The 19,652-nt window shown below is 43.6% G+C and overlaps 1 protein-coding gene across 1 annotated transcript; it reads left to right on the top strand.

Moving 5' to 3' along the window:
* The first annotated feature begins 10,563 nt into the window (after positions 1–10,563).
* Positions 10,564–19,311, top strand: LOC149525843 (gap junction beta-6 protein-like). The gene is made up of 2 exons (XM_089775578.1): positions 10,564–10,799; positions 15,245–19,311. The coding sequence occupies exon 2, from the start codon at positions 15,267–15,269 to the stop codon at positions 15,942–15,944; it is 678 nt and encodes a 225-aa protein (XP_089631704.1). The 5' UTR covers positions 10,564–10,799; positions 15,245–15,266; the 3' UTR covers positions 15,945–19,311.
* Positions 19,312–19,652: the final 341 nt, after the last annotated feature.

Raw genomic sequence — 19,652 nt, 5'->3', positions numbered from 1 at the left:
AAATCACCCAGCCAGGGCTTTGTCAAGCTGGAACTTAAAAACATCTAGGGATGGAGATTCCAACACTTCCCTACATAACCCATTCCAGTAATTCACCACGCTCCTAGTGAAACAGTTTTTCCTAATATCCAGCCTGGACCTTCCCCCTGCATCTCAAGACCATTGATCCTTGTTCTGCTATCTGTCACCACTGAGAACGGCCTCACTCCATCTTCTCTGGAACTGCCCTTCAGGAAGTTGAAGGCTGCTATCAACCCCACCCTCACTCTTCACTTCTACAGACTAAACAGCCCCAAATCCCTCAGGATATGTCTACACTACCCTCCTAATTCGAACTAGGAGGGTAATGTAGGCATACCGCACTTGCAAATGAAGCCCGGGATTTGAATTTCCCAGGCTTCATTTGCATGAAGCCGTACGGCGCCATTTTTAAATGCCGGCAGTTCCAACCCCATGCCGCGTAGCTACACGCGGCACAGAGTAGCTAGTTCGGATTAGGCTTCCTAATCCGAACTAGCTGTACTCCTCATTCCACGAGGGGTACAGCTAGTTCGGATTAGGAAGCCTAATCCGAACTAGCTACTCCGTGCCGCGTGTAGCCACGCGGCATGGGGTTCGAACTGCCGGCATTTAAAAATGGCGCCGGCCGGCTTCATGCAAATGAAGCCCGGGAAATTCAAATCCCGGGCTTCATTTGCAAGTGCGGTATGCCTACATTACCCTCCTAGTTCGAATTAGGAGGGTAGTGTAGACATATCCTCAGTCTCTCCTTATAAGTCATATGCTCCAGCCCCTAATCATTTTGGTGGCCCTCTGCGGGACCCTCTCCAATGTGTCCACATCCTTTCTATAATGGGGAGCCCAGAATTGGATGCAGTACTCCAGATGTGGCCTCACCAATGCCAAATAAAGTGGAATAATCACTTCTCTAGATCTGCTGAAAATGCTCCTCCTAATGCACCCTAATATGCCATTAGCCTTCTTGGCTACAAGGGAACACTGTTGACTCATATCCTACTTCTCATCCAGTATAATCCCCAGGTTCTTTCTGCTGCACTGCTACTTAGCCCGTCGGTACCCAGCCTGTAACAGTGCTTTGGATTCTTCCGTCCCAAGTGCAGGACTCTACACTTGTCCTTGTTGAACCTCATGAGATTTCTTTTGGCCCAATCCTCCAATTTGTCTAGGTCACACTGGACCCTATCCCTGCCCTCCAACGTATCTACTTCCCACCCTTGCTCAGTGTCATCTGCAAACTTGCTGAGGGTGTAATCCATTCCCTCATCCAGGTCATTAATAAAAATGTTGAACAAAACTGGCCCTAGCACCAATCCTTGGGGCATTCCACGTGATACTGATCGCCAGCCAGACATCGAGCTGTTGATCACTACCAGTTGAGCCCGACAAGCTAGCCAGCTTTCCAGCCACCTTCCAGTCCATTTATCTAATCCATACTTCTTTAACTTGCTGGCAAGAATATTGTGGGAGACCATATCATAAGCTTTGCTAAAGTTAAGGTATATCACATTCACTGACTTCCCCAGATATTCTCTGTCTTATTCTCTATCTCTTTTTAAATGATTCCTAACATTCTGTTTGCTTTTTTTGACAGCTGCTGCACATTGAGTGGATGTTTTCAGAGAACTATCCACAATGACCCCAAAATCTCTCTCTCGAGTGATAACAGTTAAATTAGTCACCATCATTTTATATGCATGGTTGGGGTTATGTTTTCCAATACGAATTACTTTGTATTTATCAACATTAAAATTCATCAGCCATTTTTGTTGCCCAGTCATCAAGTTTTGTGAGATCCTTTTGAACCTCTTCACAGTCTGATGTGGTCTTAACTATCTTGAGCAGTTTTGAGCCCTTGTTCTGTATTTATTGTCTGAACAAGTGGGTTGTGCCTATGAAAGCTCATAATACTATTTATAATTTTTTGTTAGTCTCTAGGGCCCTACAGGACCATTGTTTCTTTTTAAGTTTTTTTTAGTTACAGACTAACATGGCTACCGCTCTGAGACCTTTGAGCAGTTTTGTTATCTGCAGATTTCGCCACGTCACTGTTTACCCCTTTCTCCAGATCATTTATAAATATTCTAAATAAGATTGGTCCCAGTATGGATCCCTGGAGGACTCCATTATTTACCTCTCTCCAAATATTGCCCACAGCTGCAATGTTGATAAGAATTGTGATAGCCACGGTAAAATGTATGTTAATTGAGATATGACCTAGACTGTACCAATGGTCAAACGGGACTCAGGAGAGGGGAGGCATTGAGTTCTGTCCCTAATGCAGACAGAACTCAATGGGGCTAATAGTGCCTAACTCACCGAGGGTATGTCTACACTACCACCCTAGTTCGAACTAGGGTGGTAATGTAGGCAACCGGAGTTGCAAATGAAGCCCAGGATTTGAATTTCCCGGGCTTCATTTGCATATTGCCGGGCGCCGCCATTTCTAAATGTCTGCTAGTGTGGACTCCGTGCCCCGCGGACTAGGTAGTTTGGATTAGGCTTCCTATTCCGAACTACTGTTACTAGCGGACATTTAGAAATGGCGGCGCCCGGCAATATGCAAATGAAGCCCAGGAAATTCAAATCCCGGGCTTCATTTGCAACTCCGGTTGCCTACATTACCACCCTAGTTCGAACTAGGGTGGTAGTGTAGACATACCCCTAGGTACTTCTGTAAGTCCAAGTTTCCTTTGGGAGGAAAAATCAGGAACTTCATATTTGCATATTGTGCATTAGATATGGGTGGGGCCAGAGGTGTGTACGGTGCTTTACAAACACAGTGTTGCAATTCGCAAGGCAATTGAGTACATGTGCTATAAGTATCTGAGTTGTCCTAGTGATAGGATTGCTCATGCCCTTGATGATATACTTCTGCCCGAGTATTTCACTGATTTACAGACAGAATCCCTGCCCCATAGAGTTTATAATTATTCTAGAATTCATTGTGTCTTGACACAGGGAGAAATGGCCTCAGGTCATGGGAAAAGTGACCATTTGGAAATGAAAACAAAGTATTTCATTAGCAGTTGTAATCCCTAGTTGGAACTGAAAATGGTGCAAGAGGTAACTCTGCCCTTAACTTTTCAGTAGATTCATGCAACTTGTTGCCAGATTCCATCCCTTTGAAATATGTTGTACAGTTCAGAGAGCATACATACTTTCTTGAACAATCTAGAACAATAAAGGATGATGAGGAAAGTGCCTCTCACAGCATTTGGCTAGGAAATCTTTTTTTTTAATAGACATAGTCCTCTTGTTTTAACAGCTTGTCACATATTAGTCATGTTGTTTTGCAAGATCTTCATTGCAATTCCTTCAGTTCTATGTGACTTTTCCTTAGGACAGGTTTTCACACACCCAGTTCAACTTCCTTGTCTCTGAATAATTTGGCAAGAGGAAAATGTACTGATCATGTCTGCATGCATGAAAGTATCAGGAAAGTATGATGCATAGACAGGTGGAACCATTTAATTGTCAAACCAAATCATCCCTTTTTCTTTCATGATTAAGAGTGCTTGAATTTGGAGTGCCAGGTAACCTACCTTGGCATATCCTGTTGAATTACTTTTCTCTAATAAACAACAAGGAGTTTGGTGGCACTTTAAAGACTAACAAACATATTAGGGTATTAAAGCATAAGCTGTTATGAGATACAACTCATTTCCTCAGATGCTGAGTGAGCCAGCTGCTGACAACAATAATAAAAGAATGATTTTAAATATCTAATTACAATGACAAGTAAGCATATATAAATATCACATTTCCGGTTCCATGGAGGAACTACTAATAACTAACAGAACAACTAACAGAAGCTTCCAGATCACAGGCCTTGGTTCTCATGGGGGACTTTAATCACCCTGAGATCTGTTGGGAGACTAATACAGCAGTACACAGACAATCCAGGAAGTTTTTGGAGAATGTTGGGGACAATTTCCTGGTACAAGTGCTGAACGAATCAACAAGGGGTGATGCTCATCTTGACCTGCTGATCACAAATAGGCAGGAAAAAGTAGGGGAGGTAGATGGAGGTGACAACTTGGACAACAGTGATCATGAGATGGTCTGTTTCAGAATCCTGACCAAAGAAAGGAGAGCAGCAATATACACACTCTGGACTTTAGAAAAGCAGACTTTAGCTCCCTCAAGGAACTGATAGGCAGGATCCCGGGGGATGCTAAAATGAAGGGAAAATGAATCCAGGAGTGCTCGATATATTTTAAAGAAGCTTTATTGAAGGCGCAGGAACAAACCATGCAGATGTACAGTAAGAAAAGCAAATATGGTAGGCAACCTGCTTGTCTTAACAGTAAAATCTTTGCCAAGATTAAACTCAAAAAGGAAGCTTATGAGAAGTGTAAACTTGGACAGATGACTAGGGAAGAATATAGATATATTGCTTGAGCAGGGTGTAATCAGAAAGGTCAAAGCACAATTGGAATTGCAGCTAGCCAAGGAAGTGAAAGGTAACAAGAAAGGTTTCTGCTGGCATGTTAGCAATAAGTGGGTCATCAAGGAAGGTGGAACCTTTACTGAATGAAGGAGGTAACCTAATGACAGATGATATGGGAAAAGCTGAAATACTCAATGCCTTTTTTTGCCTCTGTCTTCACAGACAAGGTCAGCTCCCAGACTGCTGCACTAGGCAGCACAGTATGGGAAGGAGGTGAGCCGCCCTCAGTGGAGAAAGAACAGGTTAAGAACTATTTAGAAAAGCTAAACATACACAAATCCATGGGGCCAGATCTAATACATCTGAGGGTGCTGAGGGAGTTGGCTGATGTGATTGCAGAGCCACTGGCCATTATCTTTTAAAATTTGTGGTAATTGGTGGTAATTGGGTGAGGTCCTGAACTATTGGACAAAGACAAATGTGGTGCCCATCTTTAAAAAGGGAAGAAGGAGAATCTGGGGAACTTTGCGGTCAGCCTCATCTTAGTCCCTGGAAAAATCATAGAAGGAATCCTCAAGGAATCCATTTTAAAACACTTGGAAAATGGGAAGTGATCAGGAATAGTCAAGATGGATTCACCAACAGCAAGTCATGCCTGACAGACCTGATTAGCTTCTATGACGAGGTAACTGGCTCTGTGGATATGGGGAAGGCAGTAGATATGATACATCTTGACTTTAGCAAAGCTTTTGATATGGTCTCCCCCATATTCTTTCCAGCAAATTAAAGAAGTATGGATCGGATAAATTGACTGTAAGGTGGATAGAAAGCTGGCTAGATTGTCTGACTCAACTGGTAGTGATCAACGGCTCGATGTCTGGTTGGTGGTCAGTATCAAGCGCAGTGCCCTAAGGGTTGGTTCTGGTGCCAGCTTTGTTCAAAATTTTATTAATGACCTGGATCAAGGAATGGATTGCACCTTCAGCAAGTTTGCAAATGACACTAAACTAGGGGGAAAGGTAGATACACTGGAGGGTAGGGATATGGTCCAGAGTGACCTGGACAAATTGAAGGATTGGACCAAAAGAAATCTGATGAAGTTACACAAGGATAAGTGCAGAGTCCTGCACGTGGGATGGAAGAATCCCAGGCACTACTACGGGCTGGGGACCGACAGGCTAAGAAGCAGTTCAGCAAACAAGGACCTGGTCATTATCATGGATGAAAAGCTGGATATGAGTCAACAGTTTATCTTATAGCCAAGATGGCAAATAGCACATTGGGGTGCAATAGTAATAGCATATCCAGCAGTTCTAGGGAAGTGATTATTCCCCTTTATTCGGCACTGGTGAGGCCAAATGTGGAGTACTGCATCTAGTTCTGGGCTCTCCATTCTAGAAAGGATGTGGACATATTAGAGAGAGTCCAGAGGAGGGCAACAAAAATTATTAGGGGGCAGGAGCACATGATTTATGAAAAGCTGAGGGATTTGGTCTTATTTAGTCTACAGGGCTGTGTCCAGACTCAGGGTTTTTTTTGAAAAAAGTAGCCTTTTTTCGAAAAAACATCACCTGCGTCTAGACTGCAGCCGCGTTCTTCGAAATTAAATCGAAAGAACGCAGCTTTTCTTTCGACAGTGGTAAACCTTATTTCATGAGGAAGAACACCTTTTTTCGAAAGTGCTCTTTCGAAAAAAGGCGTTCTTGAATGCCAACAGGGCTTTTTAGAAAGAGAGCATCCAGACTCACTTGCTGCTTTCTTTCGAAAAAGCGGCTTGCTTTTTCGAAAGTACTGCTTGCAGTCTAGATGCTCTTTTTCGAAAGATACTTTCGAAAAAGCCTCTTTCAAAAGAGGCTTGCAGTCTAGACAGCCCAAAAGAGAAGAATGAGGGGGGATTTGATAGCATCCTTCAACTACCTGAAGGGGAGTTCCAAAGAGGATGGAGAGAGACTGTTATAGATGATAGAGTGGCTACAGATGACAAAATGAGAAGCAATGGTCTCAAGTTGCAGTGAGGAAGGTCTAGGTTGGATATTAGGAAAAGCTATTTTACTAGGAGGGTGGTAAAGTATCAGAATGGGTTATGTAGGGGAGTGGTGGAATCTCCATCCCTAGTAGTTTTTAAGTCCTCGCTTGACAAAGCCCTGGCTGGAATGATTTAGTGGGCATTGGTCCTGCTTTTAGCAGAGAGTTGGACTCAATGACCCCTTGAGGTCTCTTCCAACCCTATGATTCTATTATTCTAATCCTTTGCTCAAATGCCCACACCCTGCAAGCTAGGTTGTCAATCTGGCTTTTATGTCACCCATACAATGGAAACCACCATCATCAAGGGTTTCAATGACCTCTCCCTGACCAAATCATGGGGCTTCTACTCCATCCTTATCCTCCTGATCTCACTGCATACTATGATTAAATTGATCATATCCTCCTTCAAGACAGCCTATTTAGTTTTGTCACATAGCATACTTCTGCTACTCCTTCTGCCTCTATAACTGTTCCTTGAGTATGGTCATTAGCTGTTTCTCCTTCTCCATTCTGTGTTTTCGTAAAAGATTCTGTGTTTGCTTCCCTCCTGTATACCTTAAATCTGAGCAAACAAGTTCACATGACTTCAGCTATCTCAAAGAGATACCTCAGAAATACAGGAGAGCCAGAGATGGGATACGAAAAATCATTAGAAATAAGGGTGTCTTCCAAATTGAGGAGAGGCTGAAAAGATTAGACTGCATAATTTAGAAATAAAAGACAAATAAGATGGAACATGACAGCAGCATGTACAATAATGAAGGGTATAGAGAAGGCAATTTGGGTATTTCTATTAACCTTTTTGCATGCTGCAAATGGGTCTATTACTGAAGCTGGAAGACAACATGTTTACAATTTCTCACAGGAAATACAATTTGTGCATGATTGTTCCTGTGGAACCCATTGCTGCAAGATATATGGCCCAGTTTAATAGGATTCAGAAAAGGATTAGGCATTTTTATAACATCCAGTTATACTAGTTAAAGTTGGTAAAATACAGCTGAATCCTCATGCTTCTGGGCATAAACAATCACCAGTTCCTTGGGGTTAAGTGAAAGTTTCCTCTCTGGGCAGGTTATTCTATAATTGTCCATTATAGGGTTTCATACACCTTCCTCTGAAGCATCTGGATCACTGACAAAGAGAACACCAGAGTAGATGTGTGCTTGTCTGATCCAGAATGGTAATTGTTTTGTGCCTTTGCTAGGTTCATAAATCTATAGTCTAGGTCCTACCTCTGCATGGCAGATTGACTGGATGGCCTCTCAAGTTCCTTCCAGAAATATATTTCTATGGTTCTCCACACCTAACTTGTCCCTCTCTGTCCAGTGCTGCATGTCAATGGTTGTGCCAACATTTCTTCCTGAATGTTTCACAGACAGCAAGTTGATCACTGTTATAAAATAACTATATTTTCCATTGTAAACCCTTTGTTATTATCTCTTCCGATCTCTGCTCGTGGAATGAGGAGTAATGGTAGTTTGAACTAGGAAGCCTAGTTCGAACTACCTAGTTCGTGCCCAGTGTAGCCACGCTGCACGGGGTTCGAACCAGCGGGGTTTTAAAAATGGCGGCTCCCCGCTTATGCAAATGAAGCCCAGGAAATTCAAATCCCGGGCTTCATTTGCAAGTGCGGTATGCCTACATTACCCTCCTAGTTCAAACTAGGAGGGTAGTCTAGACATACCCAGTGACAGTCAACTTCTCACTCTTTTTCATTCACACATTCAAACTATGCCCAGAATTTGCCATTTCTTCCTCTGTATTGTAGGGAAATACAATCTCTCCCCTCTCCCTGACCACGAAAAAGCTTGTCCTTGTTCAGACCATTTCTTGTCTTGCTTATTGCAACCTCCTCTTCTTTGAAAATCTCAATGCCTTTATCATCTCCTCCAGCTCATCCAGAGTATGCAACTACTATTATTTTCTTGGCCAGCAGCTCTAATGTCAGTTCCTCTCTGGTTCCCTCTCTTGCCCTCCTCTTATCCACTACATCAAGTTTTAAGTATCAGAGGGGTAGCCATGTTAGTCTGGATCTGCAAAAGTGACGTGGAATCCTGTGGTACCTTGGGCTATGTCTAGACTGCAAGCCTCTTTCAAAAAAGAGCGTCTAGACTGCAAGCGGAACTTTCGAAAAAGCAAGCTGCTTTTTCTAAAGAAAGCAACGAGTGAGTCTGGATGCTCTCTTTCTAAAAAGCCCTGTTGGCATTCAAGAACGCCTTTTTTCAAAAGAGCACTTTTGAAAAAAGGCGTTCTTCCTCGTGAAATGAGGTTTACCGCCGTCGAAAGAAAATCCGCGTTCTTTCCATTTAATTTCGAAAGAACGTGGCTGTAGTCTAGACGCAGGTGAAGTTTTTTCGAAAAAAGGCTACTTTTTTCGAAAAAACCCCCGAGTCTGGACACAGCCTTATAGACTAACAGATTTATTGGAGCATAAGCTTTCATGAGCAAAGACTCACTTCGTCAGATGCAGGACATGCATCAGAAAAAGTGGGTCTTTGCCCACGAAAGCTTATGCTCCAATAAATCTGTTAGTCTATAAGGTGCCACAGGACTTCTCGTCGCTTTTATCAAGTTTTAAGTTTCCTGTATCCACCATTAGCCTTCCTAAAACTGTCTCATAACTTTTGTTACTGTGTTGCTCCTTCTGCTCCACCAAAGATGTCAACATATCCATCTTCCCCTAGTTCTTCCTGTGTGTGTGTTTCCCATGCTGTCCCATATGCATGGCAGATCTTCCCTATCCTGACTCTCCAATCCACCAACCTCTCCTTTAAATTCTTCCAAAAGATTCATTTATTCTTAGGCTATGTCTTAATTGCAGAGTTAGCATGACTTACATATACTCGAGCTAACTTAGCTCAAGTGAAAGAAGGCACACTGAGGACTAATGGAATTGTGTACATGCAGGCACTGTCATCCATTTCCAGAGAAACAGAGGCTAGGGACACCATTCCTACCAATCCTAGCTAATAGCCATTGATGGCCTTAACCTCCATGAATCTATCTAGCTCTTTTTTGAACCCTGTTAAAGTCCTAATCTTTCATAACATCATCTGGCAAGGAGTTCCACAGGTTGACTGTGTGCTGAGTGAAAAAAGTTTCCTTTTGTTTGTTTTAAACCTGCTGCCTATTAATTTAATTTGGGGCCTTGAGCATCCCCTGGCCAGTGTCCCCATTCCCTGAGTCCCCTGCCCATGGCAGGTAGAGGGTCAGCTGCAGTTCCCAGCAATTGCAGATGTTGTGAAAAATCCACACCCTTGAGCAAAGGAGTTATACCAACCTAACCCCCAGCACTTATGTCAGTGGGAGAGCTTCTTCTGCTAACATAGCTACTGCCTCTCCAGGCAGTAGATTAGCTAAACTTATGGGACTGCTATACCCTGTCCATTTAATGTGCCTGCATTAAATCATGACAAAGGTGCTGACACAGCTGCGAAGATGCAGTGTTGTAAGTGTAGACATGTCCTTAGATTTCCCACTCAGTGTAGAGCTGCGTGTGTCTATTGGACTGTAAACTCTTACCTGCAGGTACTGCCTCTTTCCTTTTGTGCCTTCTACAGCTCCAGTCACACTGCTGGCAGCTGATAAATAGGAAGGAGCCCTACAATAATACTATTGTAAAGGGCAAGTTAAAAACAAGTTAAAAACAACTAGAAGTCCTGTGGCACCTTAAAGATTAACAGTTTTATTTGGGTTATGCCCAAATGATTTGTTAGTCTTCAAGGTGCCACAGGACTCCTGTTGTTTGTACTAAGGTGGCAGTAGCAGAGGCTGCAAGCTCATCTGAAGAAGTGGGTTTTGTCCAGGAAAGCTCATGATACTATATAGATATGTATTTGTTAGTCTCTGTGGCGCCACAGGGCTACTCCTTGTTTTGAAAGTTGCAGACTAACATGGCTACATCTCTGAGACTTGTACACAGTGGCGTTTTGGACCAAATCTCCAGTCTGTAGAGTTGGGGGTGTATGAAGGAGGAGTGGGGGGGCTGTGAAGCAGCTAGGAGGGGCAAAGGGTAAGGCTCTCTCCTCCATGCACAGGACAATTGCTCCCTTCCCGTGAGCGGCTCGGCCCCTCGCTGCACTTTTGGGAGGGACTGGAGCGTTGCGGGACGGCTGGAGCCAGGCCAGGAGGAGCATAGGGGGCGGGACAGCCCGACTCACGCTTGAGCTCAGGGCAGCCCTCTCCGCCCGCCCCGGGCTCAGGCGCTTTGCAAGAGGAGGCGCAGCCGGGTTAAAAGCAGCTGTCGGGAGGAACCTTTGGGTTTGGAGCCAGCGAACGCTGGGACCTAAGGCGCCCGCATCCTCCGGGGCGTTGATCTGCCGGCCGCCGCCACAGGCTCCGCGCGGTGCTGAAACAGGTGAGGGGCTCAGGGGAGAGAATCCGGAGTAGCTCGAGCGCACGCGTGTGTCCGCGCGCCTATGGGAGAGGAATCCGGATTAATAGGTATGAGTGTTCGCACTCGAAGAGGGACGCGGAGTGGAAACTGTATATAGGAGGGGAACACGCTTCGCAAGGAATCCAGATTGGAGGGCAGTGCGTCTGTGAGCAGAGTGGAATGCGGGACGGGACGGGAATCCGGATTAGAGACACACTCTTGCTGAATGTAGATGAAGTTTCCCTTTTTGCAGGCTCTTTGCTACACTGTCTGGAACGTCTAATTTAAACAACGATCAACCACAGCAAAATATACCCGGGGAGGCTGAATGGAGGGAAGTTCAGGCTTTGGGGGTAAAAGGGAATTTTGCAGTGTGACACACAGCCCAGCGTATTTTGATCTCCGTCCCTTCTGTTAATACTTGACAGGGCATTGAGAGCAGAGGTTAGCAGCCCCAGGGACTGAACGGCTCAGCATTACTTTAATGAGTAAAGCGGAAAATATGCTCGAGTAACTCAAGCAAAACTGACACGTCAAATCTTACTTGGCTTGTGCATGCAAAATCCTGTCGGGAGAAACAGGCAGGTTCCTTCAGGGCGAAGAGAGCGAGCTCTTGAGGAAATGATCCTCAGTGGAGATTTGCTCTTGGGTCAATATATAATTCAACTACCTGGCATTAATCCAGCCTAGTATTTACGATCCTGAATTTTTCTAGGAGTCAGATTGCGTCTCCTGTTGCTCTCACTTATTTCCCTGGGAGTTCTGCCCTATTGATTGAACTAGACACAGCACCGGACACATGAGGAATAAGTGCTGTGTTTTTATAAGCTAGTTATTACGCTTAAAAATGAGATTTTCTAATACTTTCTGTGAAGATGGTGACAATGTGAGTATTCAGGGCACCTCTTCAGTTTCAACAACTGAATTAAATGCTACTGTGGTAGTAGGGAAGGGAAAAGTGCTTCGTGTCCAAAATCTCTACAGGTACAAGTGGTCTCAAATCGCAGTTAGTGTTTCCTGTAAGCTGTGTGCTTGTGCGCAGCTCAGGAGAGATTTCAGTGGTACCTTCCTGATTAGCAGAGTCCACAGCTAGGTTTGTGTGGTATACATTCCCACATGTCTCTGCATATAAATACATTTATTCTGCACATGAATGGAAAAAGTCTGCATATAGATGGAAAGAGGGGAGAAGGCACATTGTCCAGAAATGCTAATTTGCTCTTCCTCAGAGCTCATCTTGCATATCACATTGACAATTTTAAAGAAAGGAGGTGGGTGGGATAATATCTTTTTTCCGAAAGAGACAAGCTTTTAAATTTACACAGAACTTACACAGAGATCTTCAGGCAATTTTAAAGTGAGATGTGTGATAGCACATCAAATATTTGCAGTTCTTTTCTACTTACAGTCAGTTCTGACTAGTCCAGGTTATTTTTTAAATGTTGTTTCTTATGTGATGAATGAGAGTAGGTTGTTAGCAGAAATATGTAGCATCTGATCATACATGGTCAAGGGAATAAATCATCACAGTAGGCAATTCAGAATGTGACCAACTTGTGTAGTGAGAGACCAGCGGAATGCTAAAGAATTTCAGCTATCTTTTCCAGGCTGCCTTTTCTCTTTATCATTCAATTTCTCCTTCCCTTATCACAGTAATACATCATGGATAGCCCCCTCTGTTTTAAGGCCTTTTCACACAAGGAAATCTTCTAAATCAGGGGTGGGGAACCTAAGGCCCAGGGGCCAGATGTGGCCCCCTGCTTGCCTGAATCTGGCCCCCAAGGCTCAGGGCTGCCGCCTAGCATTGGTTAGCCTGCACTGCAACTCCAGCTCCCTTCCCCCAGCCCACCGCAGGGCTAGAGCACACAGAATCTACAAGCATGCCTCCCCAGACTCTGGTGTGTGAGCGGAATGTGGGGAGTGTTTTTCTCTTTCTCAGTTGGCCCTATCAGTGAGGGTTTGGGTTTTTTTTCTTTGCTTCTCACTTGTGTGCAGCCCCCAGCTGATTTGTTTGTGGGTCAGTGGTCCCCAACAAGGAAAAATGTCCCCTACCCGTTCTAAATCAAGGGACAGTGTTTCTTTTAACATGCTAATTCTCTTTGTTGGCATACCACTTGGTCGTGCCTGTGTAGACGACAATAAACCATTTTAGAATATGTTTAGGGAGTACACTGTTATGTGATCCTTGAGTACAGTAGACTTGTATGTGTAGACAGGTCTTTAATATAGACATTCACCTTCCTTGCAACAGAAAAGCCCAATACTTGCAGGGTATTACAGGACAAACACAATGCATGATCCTTCCTCCCCAGGAAATGGATGTTATCACCTTCCTACAGGTTGTATCCAGGGCCAGCTTTTGGGTCTCCCATGCAACAGAATTTAGCATTATATCTTAAGAATGAAGAACCAGCCCTGCCAGAGTTTTAACTGCTGTTTCAAAGGACTTTGTCTAGTTCATCAACAATTTCCAACAGCTGTGTTCAGTGAAAGATCTGTGTTTCAAGGTGCGATTCCAGCATCAGCAGAATTTGCTCTTTCATTTTAAAATGAAAATACTTTCTACACTGGTTGTGAAGAAAACTATTCAAATGGGAATTAGTGTAACATTTGCTGTGCTCTAGAGAGACAGCACTAATGAGAGGTTTGTCTTACTCCCAGAACTTGTCTACACTTAAAATGTGGCAGCTGCTCCCGTGCTTCAGTGTAGACACCACGTACACTGTGTAGGCATTCTTCTGTCTGTGTACATCAGCCACTTTCCTGAGAGGCGGTAGCTAGGCTGAAAAAAATTCTTCCATAAATCTAATGCTGTCTACACTGGGGGTTAAGTTGGCTTGACTGTGCCACTTAGGTGTGGATTTTCCACATCCCTGAATGTTAAGCTGACCAAATTTTCTAGTGAAGACCAACCTTAATTTTCTCATTTAGTGTTAATGCTGAAGACTAAGGCCACATCTGCACTAGTGAACCTAGAGCGGCATAGCTGTACTGATGCAGCTACACTGCTATAAGATTGCTTGAGTAACCTCTCTATGCCAATGGCAGAGGGCCATCTTTAGGATTTATGGGGCCCTATGCAGAATACCCAGCTGCTGCATAGGGCACCTGAAAATGTGGGCATCACTGGGTCTTAATGTCCACCCACCTGCCTCTCCCTATCCCTGTTCTCTGGCTGCCTAGAACAGAGGTGGGGAACCTTTCTTGGGGTCAGGAGCTGCTGACCCACTGAAAAAGCAATCAGGGGCTACACACAAGAGATGATGCAATAAAGCCACCTACATGAGCAGCAGTAGCAATGTCAGCAATATCGGGGAAAGACACTCCCCCACAGACATAGCGCTGTGCACACCCTGACCAACATGAGTTTTGCCATCATAAGTGGTAGTGTAGCTACGGCCTAGTTACACATCAGATGTGAACATTAGGGCTGTGTCTAGACTGCATCCCTTTTCCGTAAAAGGGATGCAAATTAGACATATCGCAATTGCAAATGAAGCGGGGATTTAAATCTCCCCCGCTTCATTAGCATAAAAATGGCTGCCGCTTTTTTCCGGCTCGGAGCTTTGATGGAAAAAAGCGCCAGTCTAGACGTGGATCTTTCGGAAAATAAAGCCTTTTCTGAAAGATCCCTTATCCCTCATTTAAAAGGCTTTATTTTCCGAAAGATCTGCGTCTAGACTGGCGCTTGTTTCCAGCAAAGCTCCGTGCTGGAAAAAAGCGGCAGCCATTTTTATGCTAATGAAGCGGGGGAGATTTAAATCCCCACTTCATTTGCAATTGCGGTATGTCTAATTTGCATCCCTTTTACAGAAAAGGGATGCAGTCTAGACACCACCTAGCTGTTTAGCTGATTATTTTTAGCATAACATCTACTTTCTCTAACATCTGTATCCAGTGTGTAGATGGAGATAGTGGTGATGATGCATGTAGGCAGGGTCAGCCATATGCTCCTGGCCCCTTCAGGAGCTTAAAACATTGCTCCAGGTAGGGGTTATCCTGCAATGCCAGCCTTCCTCTCCCTGACTCTAGGATGGAGGAGGGTTCAGAGAGAAGCCGCAAACCACTGCTGGACTTTCCCACAGAGATGGAGAGCTTTGAGAAAGATCAAAAGACATAGGTGAGAAAAGAGGGATCACTTATTTGATGACCTAACGATGTCTTAACCAACAGCTCCTGTAGAAATGTTAGCACCATCAGAAATCAATATAATTACAGCTTTAATAAAACATGTGATTCCATCATTTTTTTAATATACAGACAGTGCACATTAAAATTAATTGCATCTACCTGTTAGTCTCATTATTTGCAATGCTGTGCTAATGCCGGGAACTCTCCCCCCAACCTCCCCAGTTCACGGAAGTTCTATTATTCATTTTCTAACCCTTGATCATTGGTCCTATGATGTATTCCTCTTGTCTTATTAGGTCAAAGGATACAGAAGAGAAGATGGACTGGGGAACATTGCAGAAGGTTTTAGGAGGTGTAAACAAACACTCCACCAGTATTGGGAAGATCTGGCTCACTGTCCTCTTCATTTTCCGTGTTATGATCCTTGTGGTGGCTGCAGAGAAAGTCTGGGGAGATGAACAAAATGATTTTGTTTGTAACACTCTGCAACCTGGATGCAAAAATGTTTGCTACGACCACTTCTTCCCCATCTCTCACATTAGACTGTGGGCCCTTCAGCTCATCTTTGTCTCGACTCCTGCACTTCTCGTGGCCATGCACATTGCACACAGAAGACACGAGAAGAAAAGGCAGCTCACAAGTGGTCACAAAGTGGATATTGAAGAACTGAATAAACAAAAGGTTCATATTCAGGGCCCCTTATGGTGGACTTACACCTGCAGCATCTTCTTCAGAATGGTCTTTGAAGCTGTCTTCATGTATGTGTTTTACGTCATGTATGATGGATACCAAATGCCTCGCTTACTGAAATGTAGTGCGTGGCCTTGCCCCAACACAGTGGATTGCTTTGTTTCTCGACCCACTGAGAAAACTATGTTTACGATTTTCATGCTTTCTGTGTCTGGGATCTGTATGCTGCTCAATATGGCTGAATTGTGTTATCTGGTGATAAAACTATGTATGAAAGCACCTAGGAAACTAGCAACTTTAAAATAGCAACCCACTCAATAGAATATTTTTCCTCTCAACTTCCAGATCAGGGATATTTTTCAGGCTGAATGAAAAAAAAGTAAACAAAATGCAATTCCTTTTAAAAATTGGATAGCCCTCCCATGAAACTTAATGAGTTTTTAAAGATCCTCTGTGTATGCTGAATACTCCCTTAACTGAATACTCAGAGAGCCTGATCCTGCAAGCTGAAAGTTTTGAAGTTTGCTACTGATGGTAGAGAAAAGCCCTGCTGTGATTCTAGTGCTAAGAAGCCAATGGTGGGAGTCATTGTAAAAGGTGATACACTTCTTGCTGTGGGAGAGGCCAGAACAGGGAGATCAGCGCTCACCTAGCATGAAGTGTGTATTGCACCAGACACTTTCAGTGATGGAGCTTCTAAGAGGGGTTTGGTGTGAATGGGACAGAGATTTGATTTTGGGCATTTTTACACATTCTATAGTACTAGAGACTCTCCTTGCTGCACTGAAAAGAAAGGAAAACAGAGGGTCAATTGCATCTATGGCAAGGTCTTTGTTTCTCTCTCCAAGCAATCCCTGCATACATGGAGGGTGGGCTTGTAGATACATGTTTGGGGAGTGAAGAAGGCAGGGGCAGGCAAGAGAAAGGATTAAGGATGTGTATTGTTCCTGGCCTCAAGCCCCACTGAGGATGTACTATACATATATGTGCGTATATATATAGTGTATACACATACACAGTCTACAACTGTATTGTTCAGTAGATTCCTTCTAACCTTTAGATCTGCTCTCAGGGGGTGGGTTGTTCAGTCAGCCAGTGGTGAAACAAACCATGACAGTGCAGCTTCCATATAGGCAACCTTACAGAAGCTAGCATTGTAGGGAGTAGAATTGGAACCCTGACTCGGTGCCTGAGAGAAGCAAGAAGGCGAATACCGCCTTCCCATAGCATAATTTAGAGAAAACATGAGGCCAGCTCTCCAAAGGCGTTTTCTTCTTCCACTCTTGCCCTGCAAGAAATTTTTCCATCAGAAGGGATGGTGCTATGGGCTTCTTTTGGTAGGTTCAGTTTCTAACATTTTAAAGGAGATTTTTACTAAATGACTGGCCCACCTTCAGTTGCTTATTTGAAAAATTTGTGCAAGGTAAATTGCTGTGTTATCATTCCATCTTGCATTGCTCAGGTCAACTACTATACTTCATCTCTCATTACATAATACACTGCAGAATGAACTCTCATAGAGTTCTAACACAGTTCTCTTCTTTCTATCCGTTCTGTGTTGCACTGAACCATAACTACTTCTCCAAGTCCTCACCTAACCCACAGTAGGGTGTATTCTTCATCACTCCTACTTAGAGCATGAATCACTCTTCCCTCATTTCACAAGGTACACAGGAGGAGTTAGAAGTTCCCCACAGAGCTAAAACAACACTGTCTTGATCTGGGAGATGTGTATATTACAGGAACCTGCTTTTCTGTTTAAAGTTCCCACTTGTAAGATGTAAATTGCACGTAACTAAGTAAAGGACTAGCAAGAGTGCATCTGGCCCTGTATCTTTACGATATCTTTATAACATTAAAATTTACATATTTACATAGGGAATTACAGTATTACATGTAGCCGTACAACGTCAGCACTTTTCCCAAGCGCCTGTCCATTAGAAGTGACCGCAAAGACCCAGTTACTCCTATCGTAAGCTACAAGAACTTGATATGCTCAGAGAGGGCATATTTTAGGGGCGACCTGTAGAGCATCAATATTCTCCTCTTACATCTAGGGCTGTATCTACACTGGCGTGATCTTGCGCAAAAGCCGCCGCTCTTGTGCAAAAACTTGCTGCTTGTCTACACTGGCCGCGTGTTCTTGCACAAGTAAACCGACATTCTAATGTATGAAATCAGGGCTTCTTGCGCCAGAACTCTGATGCTCCCGCTCAGGAATAAGCCTTCTTGCACAACTGTTCTTGCGTAAGAGGCCAGTGTAGACAGGCAACAAGAATTTCTTGCGCAAGAGAGCGTCTACACTGGCATGGATGCTCTTGCGCAAAAGCACATCTCTTGTGGAAAAGCACATGCCAGTGTAGACGCTCTCTTTTGGAAGAGTTTTTACAGAAGAACTCTTCCGCAAAAGAGTTTTTGTGTGAGAACGCGCCAGTGTAGATGTAGCCCTGTTGTCTCCTGCAATACATCTCAATTTACTGCTGTTGAAGGAAATAAGGATGCACTGATTTAGGCAGGGGAGTTGTGGAAATTTTGCTAACTTGCATGACCTCACTCGGGGCCAGTCCACAACATTTTGGCACCTGAGGCAGGGAGCTCAAATGATGCCCTCATGTCCCTTCGCTAGGGCCAAAACTTTGAAAGGTTTCAATTCTGCCTTCTTCCTGTTCTACTCCTCTCATGGTGGCTGCCTCAGTTCGCCTCATGGTAAGGCCAGCCCTGACCTCACTGTGCACAAGTTACTACTATTGAGGTAAGGAGTATCAGATGACAGGTCTGGGCCCCAAACCAGGTATGTTAATTACAGGCTTAGGTTAGGTGGACTTTCAAAACATACAGTCAGAAATCTGAAACCTAATGGGCAGAGAAAAAGAAATCAAAGCAGCATTATGAGAAACGAGCAAAACTTGAAAAGTAAATAAGAACTAAATGGGAAACTGTCTGTGTAAGACCATCCTTAACCCAGCTGTGATGAACAAAAACTTTGGCATGCATCATGCTTGTGCTTGATTCCTGCAGTTTTATGGCCAACTACAAAAAAAATTGCTACATCGCTAATGCTCCATTATGTTTGTTTTATAACAACTCTCATTTTTACATCATTCAGGAACTTTTGTAATGTCTGAGGTTCTATGTTACTTAAAGTGTTGTGGTGTACAACTGTCTAGTGAAAAAGTGCATTTACTATCACAGGAAATGTAAGCTCTAAATGTAAATAGCTGAGAGCAACTGTAAATAGAGACATTTTAACTTACATGTCAGGTTAGTTAGTTTTGTAAATAGTTACACTGCCTGCTATATTGCCAACTTTATGAGCTAGCTGGTAGTGGAATGATGTACATGTAACCTTCAGCAGCAATCGATTGTCTATAGAAGGTCTTATAGCATCAGAGCAATGGCTTGAAAGACTGGTGATAAAAGTCTTACCTTCTCTGCAGAAAGGTTGCTTTACTGGCATTGTATGGGGACAGAGATGTGTCAGGACATGCTAGCAGAACAAACTACAGATTTTATTTGATTGTATTGTTATGTAGCTGGAGAACTGTCATGTAGAAACATGTGTTTGGACATTTCCAGAGAAAATAAGCCTTGTGAACCCATTTTTGTGTAGCCCCTTTGCATGCCTGACCTGTTACAGAGCAATACTGTTCAAATAAATATATAATTCTCTACTAGAGTTGTCTGTATGCTTTCCTCAAGTGCACTACGAATGTTTGTTTCTTACTTAAAATCTTTTCAGAATGAAAGTAATAAAGCTACATGAGTTCAAAGACTATTTGCAGCAAGTCTGGTGAAATGGCCATCCAGGGGATTCAATGCCCTGAGGTTTTGTAGTCATTTACACCCATGCAAAGTGTATTTAAATTGCAAGGTACAACATAATGGAGAATCAGGACCAGGCAGTATGGGAGTGGGGAGGGTTAGGCGTTAAAAGGTGCATTGAAGTTAATGGAGTTTTGCCATTACAACAGTCAGAATTTCACCCAAGATCTTCTAAGACTACAAACCAGGCTG

Source organism: Pelodiscus sinensis, chromosome 1 (assembly GCF_052426305.1).
Source record: "Pelodiscus sinensis isolate ZL-2025 chromosome 1, ASM5242630v1, whole genome shotgun sequence".
Lineage (NCBI taxonomy): Eukaryota > Metazoa > Chordata > Testudines > Trionychidae > Pelodiscus > Pelodiscus sinensis.
Note: the sequence above shows the minus strand (reverse complement) of the source record. Positions and strands in the feature narration are given on the sequence as shown.

Bases quoted from the DNA above. Each gene is read 5' to 3' on its own strand.
- LOC149525843 (XM_089775578.1), top strand. From the start codon at position 15,267: ATGGACTGGGGAACATTGCAGAAGGTTTTAGGAGGTGTAAACAAACAC.